Source organism: Podarcis melisellensis, assembly GCF_964234715.1.
Source record: "Podarcis melisellensis genome assembly, chromosome: 17".
In the NCBI taxonomy this organism is placed as follows: Eukaryota; Metazoa; Chordata; class Lepidosauria; order Squamata; family Lacertidae; genus Podarcis; species Podarcis melisellensis.
Window position 1 is genome coordinate 29823268 of NC_138534.1, and position 19889 is coordinate 29843156.

Sequence of the window (19889 nt, forward strand, 5' to 3'; positions counted from 1 at the left end):
GTCTTGCGCCGGCCCTGACTGGCTGTGCCTGCAGTTTTTGAAAGTGTGAGCTTTAAAAATAATTGCATTAAAAAAACAAAAACCTGCTGACCAATTCATCAGAGGTATGTTTTTAGCAGATTAAAGTGTTTTTAATCCAATGAACCAATCAATTAAATACCGTAGGGCTGAATGCATTATTTACCCATTGTGAACAGGGACTATTCCAAAGAGTACATTCAGCATCCATCTGTAATTGCATATGGCACTGATGAAAATCACTTGTTTTTCATTCAGGAAAAATAAACCATGAACCTGGGTTTGGACTTACCACCCAGCCAGACTATGGTTTGTTTCTCAGCAATGTGGTAGCAGCAGGAATGGGGGAAGAAGATAGTGCCCACAATTTCAGCAGCTTACGCCACCATGCTAAAGGTTTTCATTTAAACCATAGTTTAGTATAACTACGGTTTACAGTGATGAGCAAATAAGGCCATTGGGCTACATCTGCTTATATAGATGGATGCACATATAGCAGTGCATATAATTTACTATGCCTTACTAGCTTGATACGTAAATTATTTAATTTCTGTAAAACAGTGCTTTCTCAAAGCTTCTTTTTTCCAACGCAATTCGTGAACCCTCTTTCGGTGCAAGTTTAACTATTATTTGAATATGGTCATGTGGTTTCTTGAAGTTGCTGTTCCAAGGCTACACTTCTATATCTATTTACCTGGGAGTAGGGATGGAGGAGAAATTAAATTTTGTTTGCATTGCACCTAATTTGCATTTCTCAAGGCAACACATGAACCAAAATGCACCCGTCACCCAGATTTTAGCCATCCTATGAAATTTGTACTTCTGTGAAGCTTGCAATGCAGTTCTCTGGTCAAGTAATGTGTACACACCAAAATGTACACACAAGGATAATGTGTGCATAAAATACGTATATTAGAAAACAACACACAAAAATGTATTATAAAAGGGGAAATTGCTTGCAAAAATATGCAGAAAGGACAGCTTTGTCCATCCCTATCCAGGAATAAGCTCCACTGAACCCAAAAGGACTTACTGCTGAGAAGACATGTATAGGATTGCACTGTAAGCTTTTCCTCCCCATGACTTGTTATTAAACATAATAAGAGACTTTGAGATTTGGCAGCTCCTGTAATAACATATGCAAGACCTTACATACAGTATCAACTGCCTGGCTGAAGCCTAGAGTGACGTCAAATGTCTCACGAGCCCTGATTGGCTCCAACCTTGCAAAAACAACATTTAAATGTTGCCCTGCAGGTGATTTTAGAATGGAGAGCAAATTGCTTCGATTTTCAGTCTTAAGTTGTTTTCCCCCCTCATCCCATCTCAGGATCCCAAGAATGCTTCCCCACATTTAAGAGGTAATTCTATTTCATATGACTCCCCTTCATTTTGATTTTTGAAATTTGGGTTTTACTTTTCTAAGGAGCATAATGGTTGATTAATTGAAAAAGGAACAACAAGCAATCAGTGACCGCGTTATGTATTGATTGATGTGTCATTTTTTTCATTACTTTGCAAATACTGTGCAGCAAAATAGATACTGCTTTAGATTTAAAATCATCATAATAGTAACAACAGCACAGTCCAATCAGAGTTATGTGACAAGTCCCACTGATTCCCACAGGAGAGATTTAAACATTCATCCATGGGACCTACTAATTTAGGAATAAATCCAATCAAACTCAGTGGGGCATACTTCTGTGTAGACAGGTATAGGTTTGCACTGTAAATCATTGTTAAAAAAGGCAGTGGGGACCCAATCCAACATGCAATTGGGGCTATCTAAAAGCGAAAATTCTTAGGTATGGCTTTTGCCATGCTTCATTTGCTGTATCAACTTTGTAAATGCCAGTAATTTGCCCTTTTTTTATTTAAACTGTTTGAAAACAAGGATGGTTGGTGATGTGATGTTTCTTGGGATTTTGTTGTAATGAATATTGCCTGATCTTCCCAATGTCTATTGTGTATGATACCAAATATTTAGATTTTTTCACTGTGTTTTGAGATTTGAAACCCAATTCTGTTTTAAAATATTAATAAAGCTCGTTACTTCTATCTATGTGATACAGTGGTACCTCGGGTTACAAACACCTTGGGCTACAAACACTTCAGGTTACAGGCTCCGCTAACCCAGAAGTAGTACCTCGGGTTAAGAACTTTACCTCAGGGTGAGAACAGAAATCGGCCGCTGCCAGCTGCCAGCCGCGGGAGGCCCCATTAGCTAAAGTGGTACCTCAGGTTAAGAACGGTTTCTGGTTAAGAATGGACCTCTGGAACAAATTAAGTTCGTAACCAGAGGTACCACTGTAATGTGTTCCATTTTGAACCTAAATGATGGAGTAGCAGATCTGATGTGGAACTTCTTCTGGGGGTAAATATGCATAAACTTCCCTAGGGGCAGGTGTTCATCTCTTCTGTGTGATCTATAGATTTTGCAATGTTCTACTTATGCAAGATCTCTTAGGCTTGCAGACCAGAGAGGTGAAACTTCTACTCCAGCTATGGCTATGGACTTATTTTCTCCTTGGGGCAGGGTGTGGGGTGTGAACAGTGCCGGATTTACATATAAGCTAAACAAGCTATAGTTTAGGGCCCCACTGTCTTGCCCCCCAACAAAATATACTTCTTCTTAATTGTATCTCACTATGAATATACTTCTTCTTAATTGTATTTCAGTTCAACAATTACTTTGATAAAATACAGTGGCGTAGCGTGGGTTGTCAGCACCCGGGGCAAGGCAAGTAATTTGCGCCCCCTAACCCGTGGATTTGCGCCCCCTAACCCTAACCCCCAAATGTTGCGCCCAGTGCGGCCGGCCCCCCCCTGCACCCCCCACGCTACGCCACTGATAAAATACATATTTTGTTATGTGCAAATGGCTTTAGATACCTATTACAGTGGTACCTTGGTTTACAACCATAGTCCGTTCCAGAGGTCCAGTTGTAAACCAAAACAGGTTGTAACCCAAGAAGTGCTTTCACCAATTGGGCCTCAAAAAGGGGGGGGGTGTAATTAAAAAAATGGGTTGTAATCCAAAAAATGGGACACACATTTGACGTGGTTGTAATCCAAAACGGTTGCAAACCAAGGTACCACTGTAGGTCCATAAATTACCATATAGCATATATGCAACACAAAAAACAGCGACAATTTGTTGTTGACAAAGGACAGCTGGACATATAAAGGGCCCCATTACCTTCAGTAGCTTAGGGCCTCATCAAACCTAAATCCGACCCTGGGTGTGAAATAGCAGAGGCATCATATCTTCCTGTGCCTCTTCTGGGAATATATTTATCAAACACTGTATAGTCTTATATACCTACTACATCCAGGTAACAAGTGTATTTACCTGAATGGAATCAAATCAATGAAAACACATGGATCAGATGACACATACTCAAACCCATGTCATCAATAGACTCAGAGTGCCCAGAGCTGCTGGGGCAACCCAGCCAGATGGATAATAACCATTATTTTAAGGAGGCAATCATCAATTGGCTGTAAATGCCATTTCAGAAAGGGTAAAAAGACAAGAAATTAAACAAGTTATGGAATTATGAACTGGGTATTGGCCACTGAAGGCGCCTGGGTGAGAGAGTTTCAGTTGGTCCTCCAGATGTCAACTCCAAGGAAAGAGAAGTGTGTGGCGACAGACTGGCCGCTGTGGAGATTGAGCTTTCTGGCAGTCCACTTTATGGGACTTGGGCCACCACCCTCAACCCTGCTTCCTATTGAAGTCATGGCTAAGTTCTGTAATTACTGGGGATTTTTTTTATTATCTGTATTGTTGCTTTATACTATTATGCTGCACGTTTTTAAACAGTATACCACCTTGGGGACAGAAAGGAAATTCGTAAATTATTGTATAACTAGTAAATGAACAACCATGGCTGAAATGGGTTATTATGCTATACATATATAACAGCAGCGCTGTCTCTGAGTTCAGAACAGCTTAAAATTGTATGGGGCAACTCCGGCCAGAGTCTTAATAGCACAAGGACGGAAGAAATGGGGGAAATATAATGAAGATGATTTGTTGGAATAATTTGTTATGTGAAAACAGTTAAATTAAAAAATAATAATTGTGTGGGGCAACTCAGCCCGCACTCTAGAATGTGTGCATGCATGCACACACATGCATGAGAAAGAGAGAATGTCTTATACAGTATGTGGGACATACAACGAAGTTAATTCAGGAGGAGTTCCACACACATGGGGAAGGAGACAGAACTTCCTACAGCCTGCCAGGTCCAGGACAGTCAGTGGGGGAAGAGTTGGGTGTCTTCTCCCCCCCCCTTCCTTCCCGGTATAACTTTCTTGATCCCCACCCTCCTGTTGCTTTCAGCAGGAGGAAAATACCCATGCCAGCTGCAAGCCAGAGGAGTAATGGTGATGGACCTTTCTGCTACCCCAGTGAGGCACTTTCCACTAACAGGGAGGGAAATTCACAGGATCAAGCAGCCCCACAGCAGACAGGCTGGAAAGATACAGCTGCTCCCTAAAGCATTATTTAGCAGAACCCTATTGCAGTGGTGGTGGTGCTGTGGGTTAAACCACAGAGCCTAGGACTTGCCGATCAGAAGGTCGGTGGTTCAAATCCCTGTGATAGGGTGAGTTCCCATTGCTCAGTCCCTGCTCCTGCCAACCTAGCAGTTTGAAAGCATGTCAAAGTGCAAGTACATAAATAGGTACCACTCCAGCGGGAAGGTAAACGGCATTTCCATGCACTGCTCTGGTTCACCAGAAGCGGCTTAGTCATGCTGGCCATATGACCCGGAAGCTGTATGCCAGCTCCCTCGGCCAGTAAAGCAAGATGAGAGCCGCAACCCCAGAGTCAGTCACGACTGGACCTAATGGTCGGGGTCCCTTTACCTTTTATATTGCAGTGCTGGGGAACATCTGGCCCTCCAGATGTTGTTGCAGCCCCAGCTAACGAGCGTTTTTTTGATGGCCGTGCTCATGTGAGAGCCAAAACAGGACATCCCAGGATCCAGTCAGAGGCTGGGATGGCTTCTGTAATTCTGAGATGCCCCGTTGAGGTGTATGTAATAATTAGGGGTGACAGGAGTTGGAGTCCATCCTCACCTGGAGGTTCACAGCTCCCCCCCCCCCCCCCGTCCTTGGCAATTATAAAAAATAACTGCCCTGCGTTTCTCTCAGGTGTCTTTTGTGGGGTGTCTTCTTACGCAGTGCAGTTCTGAGGCTCCATGGTAAAGGAGACGACGTTTTCAAGACATAGTCAACATCAGGTATGCCAGGATCTGTTTGCTGAGGTATGCCAAAATCTGTCCCTGCTTCACTTTCAACTATTGTACGTATCTTAGAACTAGGCTATGTCAGTCTTCCGCAACCTGGTGTCTTACCATCTGCCTTTTAGGTAGGTTCGTATTAACGTGCAGGCCACACAAATGTCTCCTCCACCCCTAGTCATGTAACCAGAATGAAGACTAGGCTGCTGATTTACAGTAAAGAACACCTGAAGATGCCCACACTTAAAATTATTGCATGTTATAATCAAGGCAGTGTGCTAATATGAATGGCCCAATATATGTGATGGACTGTTGATTGTGTGTATGTTTTTTTATAGGCCGGAAAAGGTGAAGGATGAAGCTAACCGTCCTGTATCTTTGCCTCATGGGCACAGCTTTTGCCATGTCGGTGAGCATTTCAGATCCAGCCATTTTGCTAGCCTCCCCTTTTTTTTAAATTTTCCTCTGTGTGATCACTCAGCACCACTTTGTTCTTTCTTTCTACCGTAGCTGCGCAAACCCCGTAAGGCGGGATTTGGAAGTAAGAGTGAAGAAGTAAGTAAATTCCCTTCCATTTTTCTCATTCAACCAGATTTATCCAGCTCTGTATTTCCAGGGGCTACTCTGTCCCCCAATAATCCAAGCCCCTCGCAGGTGGTTTAGTCTGTTTCAGCTAGTAAACACTGTTTCATAGTAATGGAGCACCCTGACTCAGAGATGGCTAAAGTCAGAGGTGAATAAAGGGGAAGGACCATAGAGGCAGAGAAAGTCTGAGATTCAATCATTGGCATATCCAGGGCTGAATCTACACACATATTAGAAAATATGCTGCTTTTTTAAAAAAACGTAAAATATATATGGAATTTGCCATTAGCTCACCAGCGCCACCTAAGGTTACATTTGTATAATGCACTTAAAACATTATATTTCCAGCTGTATAGTTGAGTCCTAAGTATGGCTAGGAAAAACCCCTGCCTGAAATTCTGGAGAGTCCAACTCACCTCTGTTCCAAAGCATTGTACAATGGTACCTTGGGTTAAGTACTTAATTAGTTCTGGAGGTCCGTACTTAACCTGAAACTGTTCTTAACCTGAAGCACCACTTTAGCTAATGGGGCCTCCCACTGCCACCGTGCTGCTGGAGCACAATTTCTGTTCTCATCCTGAAGCAAAGTTCTTAACCTGAAGCACTATTTCTGGGTTAGCGGAGTCTGTAACCTGAAGCGTATGTAACCTGAAGCGTATGTAACCCGAGGTACCACTGTATATACACCCCATCCCCAAAGAGAAGCAACAGTCTCACACACTCTCTTATGCAAACATTTTCCCTTGATGAACTCAACATCTGGCAGCATTAGAGTGGCCAGGTGAAAACAGAACAGGACATGACTCTTGCACCTTGTTGTGTAGAAGACTGAAACTCAGCAGGTGTAGCTTGTCAGATGGTGGGGGGGGGGGTTGAGCCCTGCCTTCCTTTACCCCTGTCCACCCTAGGCAGAATTCCTCCATGCCTGGGTTCAAATTTGCCCATTTCAAGTTTGTTTGTGTACAGCTGTAGTTCTCAGCTTATTGTCTAGGGCTCAGAGGTCAGCAAGCTTTTTCAGCAGGAGGCCGGTCCACTGTCCCTCAGACTTTGTGGGGGCCGAGCTATTTTTTTTTTGGGGGGGGTGAACGAATTCCTATGCCCACAAATAACCCAGAGATACATTTTAAATAAAACACATTCTACTCATGTAAAAACATGCTGATTCCTGGACCATCCGCGGGCTGGATTTTGAAGGTGTTTGGGCCTGATCCTGCCCCCGGGCCTTATTTTGCCTACCCATGGTCTAGGCAGCTCTGAAAACAAGTGAGGTTCAGCAGGCTTGGAAAATAATTTATCACTTCCAGCATTTTGATAATTTACGCTTCCACAGTGCTAGTGAAGCCAATGGGACTAGAATCAAGTTGATTTAATTGAAAATCGGTTCTGTTTAAATACTGTTGTTCACAGAGAGCCAGATTCAAATGAAACACAGTCTGACAGGTATATTTCTTCACAGATGATGCAGTTTGGTCCGTATGGCTACATGAATTCCCCACAAGTAAGTTCACTCTTTTCTTGGTTCTTGAAAAATACACTTTCTATACTTCAGAGGATAGCTCAGTCAGTAGACCATGAGGCTCTTAACCTTAGGGTTATGGGTTCAAGCCCAACATTGGGCAAAAGATTTCTGCATTGCAGAGAGTTGGAATAGATGATCCCTTTCAACTCTATTATTCTATGATTTTATTACATTTTTATTATTATTTCTTTATTATTTGTACCGCACCCATCTGACTGGGTTGCCCCAGCCACTCTGGGCAGCTTCCAACATATATTTAAAAACATGTATATCCTGCCTTGTCACTAAGGATCTCCTTCATGGCTTTCCTTCAATTTATGCTCACAACAACCCTGTAAGGTAGGGTTGAGAGAGACCCAAGGCCATCCAGCGAGCTTCATGATAGAGAAGGTATCTGAACCTGGGTTTCGCTGGTCTTAGACCAACACTCCAATTAGAAATGCTATCTCACCATGTGCTGCTTTTATTTCTCTTTTAATCACATTTCAGCTGGCTCATCTGGCAGCTTCTTTATATGGCTACCGCTCGGGTTTCCCGCAGATGTTCCCCCAGCAGCCTATGTTGTCCCAGCAGAGATTTCTCCTCTGGCCTCAGCAGACACCAGTGCATCAAGTCGCCAGGCTGCCTCCACACAAGCCTCACCAAACTCCAGTGGCCAGGCAGCCAAACATCGGGCCGCAGCCAAGGCCGCAGTTAAAACCACAACTTCCGAGGCGTCCGCAGCCACAACCACGATTACAGCCGCCACCAAAGCAGCCACAAATTACCTACCCTTCTCAGACTCACCAACAAGTGCTGGTTCATCAACCCCAAAGGGGGAAGCAGCAACGGCCTCAGGTAAACAAGCAAGTTTGATCTGGGGGGAAATTGCTCCATTGTCCCCAGCATCTCACCATCTGCCAGTGCAAGGGATCAGCAGGGACGGCCCTATCATTAGCCAGAATGAGGGATCTGCTTCAGGCAGCAGATGTTGTAGGGCAGCAGTGGAAGCCACACACACACACACACACACCACTTCCCTCTGTTGGAGGACAGAGCTGTGAGTTCCACACAACCTTTCCTGAAGCTCCTAATATAATTTGTTTTGCTCAGGTGGGTGGCAGATTATGCTGTCCCATTGAAGTAAGAGCCGGCTGCCAGTCCAGTCAGCTCCTGTACATGGACCAGGGCTGAGAGGAGGTGCCATATTGACCTTTGCCTCAGGCGACAATATGTCTTGGGTCAATCCTTGCCTTCAACCCTTACTCCCATCACTGCATTTGCAGGTCAGGGAAAGAAGCTGCAAATTTTCTACTTGTCACAAAATGTTAGGGTGACCCCTTGGCAGTGGCGTAGCGTGGGGGGTGCAGGGGGGGCCGGCCGCACCCTCCGGGGGTTAGGGTTAGGGGGCGCAAATCCATGGGTTAGGGGGCGCAAATTACTTGCCTTGCCCCGGGTGCTGACAACCCACGCTACGCCACTGCCCCTTGGCCTACTTTACGGGGGGGGGGGAGCGTTCTATATTTGAAGGCATTCTCTATTTGAAGGACTGCTCTGCCCGTATATGGGTTAAAAATAAAGAACCCCAAGATGGGAGAGCTGTGGCCTTGAAATTAGTATTTGGATGGCAGACTGAGCTGGCACCAATGTCACTTGGTCACAGTTTTCCCGCTATGGGGAGATTCACTTTCTCTCTATGCAAATTACAAAATTATGTCTAAATTGTGCCCTCTTTTGCCCATGTGTAAGTGGCCCCCCAAAGACACAGGGAAAAGACACAGGTGGCGACCCTAGTTTTCATTTTTAGGCTATGATTATAGGGCATACGCATCAGAAAGGAGGGGTATAAGGGGAAGAAAAATGAGAGCATGTGACTTACTGCACATGTGCCAGCACTGGACTGTACACACCATACATTTAAAGCACATTTCCCCCCACAAAGCATCCCAGGAAATGTAGTTTGTTAAGGGTGCAGTGTGGGGGTAAACTACAGTTCTCGTGTTTCTTTCGGGAAGGGCGCATGTCTTAAATGTATGGTGTGAACACAACCTTAGTTTTGGACATTTTCCACGTTAAAGGGGGGGATGTGTTATGTGGTGTCAGGCAAACCAACAGAACAGAAGCTACTCTCAGTGGTCATTTTAGCAAAACAATGACAGCTGGAAAGGTAGGTGGAATCACACTACAGTGGTACCTCGGGTTACATACGCTTCAGGTTACAGACTCCGCTAACCCAGAAATAGTGCTTCAGGTTAAGAACTTCGCTTCAGGATGAGAACAGAAATCGGGCTCCGGCGGCGCAGCGGCAGCAGCAGGAGGCCCCATTAGCTAAAGTGGTGCTTCAGGTTAAGAACAGTTTCAGGTTAAGAACTAAGTACTTAACCCGAGGTACCACTGTACTCTTTTTTATTGTAATCATTACATAGTGACTTTTTTTTTTTTTTTTGCAGGGAGTGTTAGATTTTGTCATAATGACACCTTTTCTTTCTCCCTCCAGGTACTCCCACCACAGCAACAATATCCTTGGCACTTCTCTCAGGTGAACGATGTTCCTTGTTTAACACACGTAGAGAAATTTGACAATCATTTTTGTTGTTGAATATTTTTTTTTTGTTTTGATTAAAAAGGAATTCTGATTAATAGGCCAGCAGATCTCTCCTTAAAATAAAAATGCTTCTAAGTTAAATTCTTCTAAATTCACAGGTGGAAGATGCTTTCTCAGGGCAGCCAAAGCTTTATCCTCTCAAACATGGGAGGAAGTGCTTAGAAACTCATTTTGGCATTAAGCAGTATATTGATGGATTCATTAATATTATTAACTGCCAATAATCATACTTTTGAAAATGATCCCCATTGTGACACGTATGTACCTTATCTGAAGGAATGCCTACCCCCTCAGCAGTGTTGTCGAGTCAATACTGTATGCAGATTGAGCTGATCACTGAAAACTCACATGGTTAATCTACTAAGATTTCTTCAATGGATTTTTTGCCAGCACCACGACAGCATTGGTCCAATGCACGCTTCCTCACAGATCTTTGTGATTTTTGTTTACATAGGAAGACAAGCGAACCACCAATAAATCAGAAACCACGCCTGTGGATGGGTGATTTTGGGGAGATTCCATGTAAAAATTATGCAGTTCCATGTTTTTGTGCCATGAAAACAATGGGAAACACCAGATCTGTGGTTCTTATGGTAGAGTCAACAGGTGCCAAAATGATCTGTCATGTGATGGGGGTGGTGGAAGGAAGAATCCATGAAAAACTTAAGCAGTTTCAGGGGGCTGCATTTTTTTGTATCATTGCGTCTCCTAGATCCCTCCCCATTCTCTCTTATCTTCTTGGTCACTCTGATGCTGTTCAGATGCTCTGATCTCTGAAAAGCACTTAGAGCTAGAAGCGGAAGTGGGAATTGGTGCTGACCTGCTGGGAGCCTGAAGGGCCCTGCCCTGCTACTCTCCACCTGGCTTGGGGTGGGACCTGACAGGCTCCATAAAGGAGTGTTGCTGCTGCTCCTCAGCAGAGAGGGCCCTGTTTTTGTTTTTTTTTTTAAAAAAAATGCTTTTATTTTTTATCTATGTCATTTTAAATTGTGATTAATATTAATGTGCCAGAAGTGGTTTAGTCATGCTGGCCACATGACCTGGAAAGCTGTCTGTGGACAAACGCCGGCTCCCTCGGCCTGAAAGCGAGATGAGCGCCGCAACCCCACACTTGCCTTTGAGTGGACTTAACCCTCCAGAGGTCCCTTTACCTTTTTAACATTTTTACCTAGATTTTATGATTTATGTGGAAATTGTTTTCAATTTCATAGTGTACTTTCGATGTGTTTTATTTATTGTGTATGACTTTTGTTGTGTTGGTAATTACATAAATCTTGTCATGTTGTGAGCCGCCTTGAGCACTGATTTAACTATGGAAAGGCGGTCTACAAATAAAAGGATGGATGATGAATGGAATTGGTGCCACTTCCTCGTTAAATTACAATTATGCTAACGTGGCTGTTTTTCTTCTGCATTGTAGATGTTTGGTCATGGAGGCTTCCAACAACAACCATTTGGTCCATATCAGGGAGTAAGATATTCCATTTAAAGGCTTCGGGGTAGTGGGGACAATTTTGGGGACCACTTAGCTCTATCCCATAACTAAAGTGGCTTGTTTAATCAGGAATGATTGATTGACAATGTCTTTGTCTGAATTCTATTAGTATCTCCATGGGCTGCTAGGGATTGTGTTATATTCTTAAAATTATGGATGTTTTAATTGTGTTGTTGTGGTTCTGAAAAAGTTATAAAACTAAATAAACAAGCCCTGTGAAACTAATATAGATCCATACAGTGAATCCGAAATGCTGTTGATTCTTCCATTAGAAATATAAAGAAACAAATTCAGTAGAACAAAGGGGGAAGAAGTTAAGCACTTTTTGTAGTGTGGTGGGTGGGTATGAATCTGTCCCTCATTATTCATCAGATAGCTCGTGTCTGAGAAGCGAGGGAGAACCTTGCAAATTTCAACACATCGTGTGTGCTTAGATACTGGTCTTTATGTTTTAGAATAGCTAAGCAATCTAATTTCTATGCCCTCCCCGCAAAGTCTATCCAAACTTACTCACTTTTCTTTTTCTCCAGCGTTTGCCATTTGGACAGCCACCTGCCAGCAATGAAGAAGGGGTAAATACAATTTGATATAATTGGGATGGTGTGAGCTAAACTGTATATGAAGCTGCAGGAAAGAGGACTTCTGAGGCATCCTTCTACATTCTCCTGCTATAATGTTCACTTGGGAGCCCTCCCTCCCCTTGACCTTCAGAAAGGTCAGGATGCACAGACCACATGGCTTTAATGTTTCCTGATTCTAGTGCTCAGGACTGCTGAGTGATGAATGCAGCTCTGAGGTCAAGGCCTTCAACCCACAGTTAAAATAACTTTTATAATTCTATTAACAATAACATTTCATTCACAATTGCTAGTAATTTTATTGCATTGGGTGGTATCAAACTATTTTACTCTCTTAATTCTATTTGTAGACCCCCTATTATGGATATGGCTACCTTGGGATGGGAGGCAGAGCTCCGTATTCTGAAGAAATGCTTGAGCAAGACTTTGAAGAGGCAAAAGAAAAGGAAACCCCTAAAGAGAGCCCAACAGCTGATCCTGCAACCAACTCAACGGTCTTGGAAACAAATTCAACCATCTCTAATCAACCAAGCCAGACAGCGAATGGCACTGCTTCTGGGCTCAGTTCAGCCGGCAATGGGGCTAATTCGCCAGGCCTTGAGAGGAACTTGCTCAGTGGAAACGGGATCCCAACACCATCACCCACGGCTCATGTGTCGGCAAGGAACGGAGCAACATGGAATGGCATTGATCCCTCAAGTCAAAGGCCTCCATCTCCAGATGTCAATGCCATTCAAAGCTTTCCTTCAGGGGGCCAACAACCTCCAGGGTATGGTGCACATGTCTATAAGCTCCAACCAGATATGGGAGATACAAGGCACAATGCTTTGATTTCTAGAGGAAACCCCTCTACCCAAACTGAAAACCCAAAAAACTCCTTGACTTATGGAGAGTACTCTAATCACAGAGGCAATCTCCAGAATACAAACAGCAACCCTCCCTCAGTAAACAATAGACCTAACTTATATGAGCAACAAGGGCAACCCCATTATCTTGAGAGGAACCCATCAGGTCAAAGAGAAAGAGTGCCTTTTCCTAGTTCTGATCCACAAGGCCAGTGGAATAAAGTTCCAGTCTACAGGGGTAATGGTCTAAATCATTCTCCATCTGAAGGCCGTTCCCTGGACCCGCAGTTTAATACAGCAGGACGAGCTGAGGATGTCTATAATGAAAGAGAATACACTGAACGGCATCAGCCTTCTGGAATGCACCGAACAAACGCATTTTCCCATCAGGAAGCATTCCTAGCCACAAGCAGAACTCCATTTGAAACAGAAGCCCGGCGGTATGAGTGGAAGGAGAAGCCCTTTATTCATCCAGATCGTGAAAGAGAACAATTTCAATCTTCACAAAACCGGAGGTGGAACAACCAAGAAGATCCACAGGTCTTTCGAGATGCTCCTCCCAGGTATAACTCGATGTATTCATCTGGTTCTTTTCAACGAACGGGACATTCCGCTTACTCTGAAAGCGATCTCAATGCCCAACAATCCCATTCTTTTTATCCCAGAAGATGGGAGGATAGAGAACATTCACCCACAATGAGCCCAGCAAACCAAAGAGAAAGTCCACCATATTCTCCAGATTTGCCTTCAAATCAGATGCAAAGAAACACCTATCACAGAAACGTTCTGCAGGAGCGTGAACCATATCCCAGGCAAAACCCATGGACCCAAGAAAAACAGGTGCTTGACCTTGACAGAGAGTACAGAAACCCTCCATACAATCCAACTCAACACCATGCATATCCAAAATATTCTATGGAGAATCCAGCCAACCAAAGAAGTAATTTGCCATATGAGGAAATGAACCGGTGGTCTCCAGAAGAACATTCTCCAGTTCATGGTGCAGAACACTTGAGACAAACAGAAAACACCCCATATCGCGTGAACAATGCATTCGGACCCAGAGAAAGGAATCTGGAGAACCAAGCACCACATTCTCCATTACAAAGCGGCACTCTCCTCCAAAGCAGACCACAGTATCCCGAAAGAGATGTTTGGGTCCCCCAAATGGTGGGCCCATCTGCTCCAAAAGAAACTTCACACTACTTTGATACCTACCCCACAGACTTCAGGAAAAACCCAGCGAATGCTGAAGGCACAGAGGGAGCCATGCATGGGAGAGGACCAATCTCCAGCATTGATATTGCAGAAAGAAGACATCATTCTGACACACAGAGATACCCAGGTGATTACCCAAGACAACCCAGAACTGTCACCTCACACACGACTGACAGCCACCTGTGCTGTGCAGGTGACTCCCCAGTGCCAAGAGAAAACTTACTGGCACCACTGCAAAGTGCTCCTCATTTCCAGTTCGCTTCATGGGAGCAAAAAGGAAGCTCGACATATCCAGAGAGCAACCATGCAAAACATGCCAGGGATGCCCCTTACCCAGCCGGCATTCAGTCTAATCACAGGGATATTTCTCTAAAGACTGGGAAAACAAAATCACAGAGAGAAAACTTGGGTGCATTTGGAGAGGAAATAGCAGGCCTACAGACTGGTCCACCCTGCTCCAAATCGCACCTAAGAAAACAGGATGAACCTGAAGCCAACTATGAAACTGGTCTACCTGTACCAAGGAACACACCTTGTTATGGAAGCAGCATCCGAGGTGATGGACACAATGTCCTTGCTTGGATCGTGGGGGAAAATCAGTCCAAAAGAGAATCTGAAAGGGCAGCTTCTATGAAGTTTGTTCCTGAAAATGTACCACCGCCACCTCAAGGGATCAGAAGTGCAGCTCATGATGGTGAAGATGTTAGGAAAGGAGAACGCGCAGCACTTGGGTTCAAGAGGACTCCATGCTTTGGAAGCTGGTTAAAGCAGTATTTATCCAGCACGGGAGCTCCATCTGGTGATCAGCAGCATGATCAGTTTTATCCAGATAACCCATTGCCCACCAGGAAGCCAAACATCATGGTGCCACCTGTACCACAGCCAATCTCTAGTACTGATCCATCTCATGATATAGAAGAAGCACCATTGAAATTCAGATCCCCGGGAGAAGAATTGGCTGAGCAAGCAAAGGAAAGGACACCGGACTGTTTACTGTTCCCAAACAAATGAAATGCTAAAGAACCTCCTTTTTTCAAGTTTGGAAAACAGTATCTCTAAAAAATGACAACGGCATGCTCATTCAGAGCACAGATGCAGGAAAATGGAACGTACATAATTGCATAATTACAAAGAGGGGGAAATAACAGCTGAATTGTGTAGATAGTTTGTGCATGTGCATAATGTAGGTCATTTGGTGTTTTGTTTTTCAAACCTCAGCTGGCATTTCCCCTTCAACATTCTAACCTTCAACCTTTCTTCTGGTTTTCTGTAGGACTCAACCAAAATGGGCTCCCGAAACTCTCCAAAACCTAAGCTTACCAGATTCCCCCCCCCCAATAAATCAAGGGACACTTTTTAACTTCCCCATTCCAGGGATGGATTTTGTCAGGGGACTGATTTGTAAATCAAAGGACTGTCCCTGGGATGTCTGGTAACCTTACTATAACCTGTTTGCAGAGGATGGTGAAATTCTTATTAAAATATTTTGATTTATTATCTGCCTTCACCATCAGGTCCCAGGGCGGGTTACAATACTTTAAAATGCAATATTAAAAACAATTTAAAACAAATTACGGCCATAGGGATAGGTGGGGGTGGGGAAGTTATTTCCCTAAATATTCTCTTGGAAGCATGCAGAATTCAAATGGAGAGAGAGAGATGGACTATGTACTTTTGGCAGGCTTCTCCTCTTCAGACCTTCCCTCAACATGTGGGAATGAGATGTCACAATATGCCCATGTTGAGTGTGTGCAATCCTGCTGGCTCTCTGAATAGGGCCTTATGTATATGCACTAAGCCTTTTCCTTCCCTGCTGGTTTCACTTTGCACAATGTTTTTCAAAACGGCAACACCATCAACGTTATGGAAACATCAGCACGGCTTTTCCTTACTGGGCTACAAATTACTTGTTTGAAACAAATGTAATCTTCCCCTTCTTTTCTGAACATTTACTTGACATTAAAGTGCATTTATTATGGACACTTTTCCTCCCTTCATGTCTGTGTGGCGCGTTTTCCTAGTTCCATTTTGCTCCGTCTCTCATCGCAGAAGATGCCAATTAAACTGTCACAAGTTTAAAGAAGTTCAGAATTCAAAACTGGCAGGGTTTAATGGTGCTCTTAAAATAGCATAATTAACCAGCTTCCAAGGAAAACAGCAGTCTCCGTTGCTTCACCAGTGATATGATGTAATATAGTCCCGGAGACAGCAAAGTGGTTTAGTACTACCTTAAAGCCAATTAAATGTAAGAGGTGCTGATTTAATCCAACAATAGAAGTACCAGGATGTCAGGTTACATGGGGATAATGGTCCTCTCTGTCCTTCAGAAGTCAATTAAAATGTTATTTAAGCACACGGGACACTAAATGCACAGGAAACTGCCTAATACATAGTCAGGGAGCTGGCCCATCTACCTTGCTACTGTCTGCTACAGTGACTGGTAGCATCTCTCCAGAGTCCTAGGCAGGTGTATTTCTCAGCTGTATCTGCAGATGTTGGGGACTGAACCTGGGATATTGGACACACCATGTGTGTGCTTTGCCCCTGAGCTATGTGTACACAAACAGGATGGGCTGCAGTCTTGCACACGGTAACAACAATGCACACGCAGAGCTGATTTCAATGGACTTAGTTAAACCTAAAGGTGGACCGGGCTAGCCTATTCTGCCTTGGATGTCTTGCATTAAGGCATTGTCCTTTTGATGCATGTTGTCATGAACACACCTGCCGCAAGTAGAGAAACACAGCATGTGTTAGTAAGCAGTCAGACACCTGGGAGCAGCCCTCCTCCCCCAACACAGAATGGAATGTTGATAAGGAGTTAGCAGAGAGTGGGAGGGTGAGAAGTCAGCTCGCTCAAGAAGCACTAGCAGACTTGCAAAGCAGGAGGAATTAATCATCTGAGCCCAAAGAGTTGACATATGGGAAAGGTCGCAAACCTATGTGACATATGGGGCAGGAAGCAAACCCAGAAACGTAAGTGTCATAGGTTCAGGATATTCTGCAGAACCAGGAGGCATTCTTCAGAAGGGTCAACTGATTCATAAGCTGTGGATGTTTGGTTAGATGTCCGAGGCTAATTGTTTGCATTGCAATAAATCTTCAAGCTAATTACGACTTGTGCGCTGTGTTATCAAGATGGCAGCCTGGGCTCCTGACACATGTCCCCAAATGGATGTTTGGACTAAAGGTGGGTTTTGTGTCTGAAAACTAGGTGGCTGCTGCCAGCTTCTATGCGTGTCTCAATGGGTTTAATGAGACTTATTCCCAGGGGTGCCAACTTGAAGGGGGGGGGGAGGTCAGCCCAGCCCTGCATAATTGATCACATGAGGAGATGCACTGATACCATTTGAATGGCAACGTGCATCAACTTTCTGCAATCCTTTCTGTGGCAGCGGGCCATTTGAAGTACAGTGGTACCTCAGGTTAAGTACTTAATTCGTTCCAGAGGTCAGCTCTTAACCTGAAACTGTTCTTAACCTGACTTTAGCTAATGGGGCCTCCCACTTCTGCCGCACCACCGGAGCATGATTTCTGTTCTCATCCTGAAGCAAAGTTCTTAACCCGAGGTAATATTTCTGGATTAGCAGAGTCTGTAACCTGAAGCGTATGTAACCTGAAGCGTATGTAACCTGAGGTACCACTGTACTTGGACACCCACTCCAGGGTAATGAAGATGTAGGTTGATGAAGTGAAAAAGAGGGTCAGGCTTCTGCAGCTTTAATCCTTGAGTGAAAGAGATGATTTCAGCAGGTGTAACTTGCATGAAAAGCTGCACCTGCTCAAGTTCCATCTACTACACAACTGTGAAAGTTGCCAGTGCTGTTTTCCCTTTTGCAACTCATTAAATGCCTAGGTTCCAGCCACCTCTAGCTCAAGCAAGGCCTGTGGGCTGGATGCAACCCTTGACACCTCTCCATCTGATTCTTGGAGGCAGGAGCTTAGGGGCAGACCATCTGCTTTGCGTGCAGGAGGTCAATCCCTGACATTTCCAATATGGACGACACTGGCCTGAATGGCCAAATGGCCTGACTCAGGGCTAGATGACCAACTTGTGAAACTGAGGATGGAAAGTGGTGTGTGTAGACAACTCTGACTTTTGCCTTTCTAGAATGGAACTCTACAAAAGTATGAGTCACATCTATTGCTCCACCTACTTTTTGCCTCTTGTCATCCCCCCACTATGGCAGAGGTTTTCAACCTTTTTGAGTCCATGGCTCAATAATATTTATTTATTTATTTATTTATTTATTTATACCCCGCCCAACTGGCTGGGTTTCCCCAGCCACTGGGCGGCTTCCAACACAATATTAAAATACAGCAATGCATCAAACATTAAAAGCTTCTCTAAACAGGGCTGCCTTCAGATGTCTTCTAAAAGTCAGATAGTTGTTTATTTCCTTGACATCTGGTGGGAGGGCATTCCACAGGGCAGATGCCACTACCCAGAAGGCCCTCTGCCTGGTTCCCTGTAACTTGGCTTCTCGCAGTGAGGGAACTGCCAGAAGGCCCTCGGAGCTGGACCTCAGTGTCCGGGTAGAACAATGGGGGTGGAGACGCTCCCTTGACGAACTGCATTCTTTCTGTGGCACCCCTGTGGGGCTCAGGGCTTCCAGAGCTGGCAGCCTCTTTCCCTTTTTCAAACACCTTTCCTTGTGGAGTGTTCCTTCAGCCTCCTCTCATCTCCCCTATCTTGAGAGTCGTGCTGCTGCCACCCCTGGTCTCTGAGCTGCCCCCACTCCTGCCCCAAAGAGAGGTGCCTCCTCACACTGCCCCATAAGGGCCTAGGACTTGTCCGTCCATTCCCAACAGCAAGGGCTGATGGGCTGGCTGGGCTCCGTCCCCTGCTTGCTTGCCTACTCCTCAGCTCCTGGCAACCAGACGCCTGGCCAGCCCCAGAGGCACCATTCGCCTGCGGAGCTTGTAGCCAGGGCTGCTGCAACAAACAGCTGTGCAGCTCTTTGGGCAGCAGAGACACGAGAGGGCATCAGAGGAGGGAGGGAAGGAAAGAAAGAAAGAGGGACAGAGGCCAGTGTTGCCCATGGCACCCTTGACCACCATTCAAGGCACCCCAGGGTGCCACGGCACACTGGTTGAAAACCATTGCACTACGGTAAGCCGTCTTGAGTCCATATCAGGGGGAAAGGAGGGGTTTACACAAATATATAACAATAGCATTGCACAAAAGAGAACATCACCCTTAGGCTGGGAAAGCTAACCCACCCTGTCTTAAAACAACTATCCTCTCCTAGCAAATATATATATATTAAAAGCTCAAATGGAACACTTCGTTACAAATGTCTACATTGCCACTTTCTCGCAGGGCTGCTTGAAGTATGGGAAGAGGAGCTCCTTGACATGCTCTGTGCCAGCTCAGTAACATTTTCAGGATCTGCACATAAAAACAAGAGGGGAACAAAATATTACCCTGAACCTTTCTCAACAGCTATAGAAAAGCAGTAAAATCTTACGACAGTCACATGGTTGGTTTTACCATATATCTACCATATACCATCTCATATATCGGTACTGTATCTCTTCATTTCACTTCATTAGCCTCAAGCCTGCTGGTTTGCAAGAAAATGAGGGGCACTTCCCGTAAGCTACAAACTGATGGGCTTGTGAGGGACCCTTGCTGCTCAGTGGCACTTTCTTTGTATGCAGAAGCTCCTAATTTTAATCCTTGGCATCTCCCAGCAGAGTTGAGAATATCTCCTGTTGGAAACCCTGGAGAAACTCCACCAGCTAGTATAGAATGTGTTCAGACCCTTTGGCCTGCCAGATGTTCCTGGACT

At 44.6% G+C, this 19889-nt stretch overlaps 2 protein-coding genes across 3 annotated transcripts in view; one reads left to right on the forward strand and one right to left on the reverse strand.

Annotated features, from left to right (window-relative positions):
• The first annotated feature begins 1173 nt into the window (after positions 1-1173).
• ENAM (enamelin) lies at positions 1174-15767 on the forward strand. The gene is made up of 10 exons (XM_081893856.1): positions 1174-1379; positions 5182-5270; positions 5609-5679; positions 5781-5825; positions 7312-7353; positions 7864-8211; positions 9851-9892; positions 11379-11429; positions 11984-12025; positions 12382-15767. The coding sequence occupies exons 3-10, from the start codon at positions 5626-5628 to the stop codon at positions 15103-15105; spliced, it is 3348 nt and encodes a 1115-aa protein (XP_081749982.1). The 5' UTR covers positions 1174-1379; positions 5182-5270; positions 5609-5625; the 3' UTR covers positions 15106-15767.
• Positions 15768-18357: 2590 nt separating this feature from the next.
• The window catches only part of LOC309360200 (uncharacterized protein), a 39325-nt gene continuing 37793 nt past the window's right edge, over positions 18358-19889 (reverse strand). For both annotated transcript variants that reach the window (XM_081894848.1, XM_081894847.1), the window contains one exon: positions 18358-19486. The gene's annotated coding sequence lies outside the window, so the exon portion shown is untranslated. The remainder of the gene's footprint in view (positions 19487-19889) is intronic.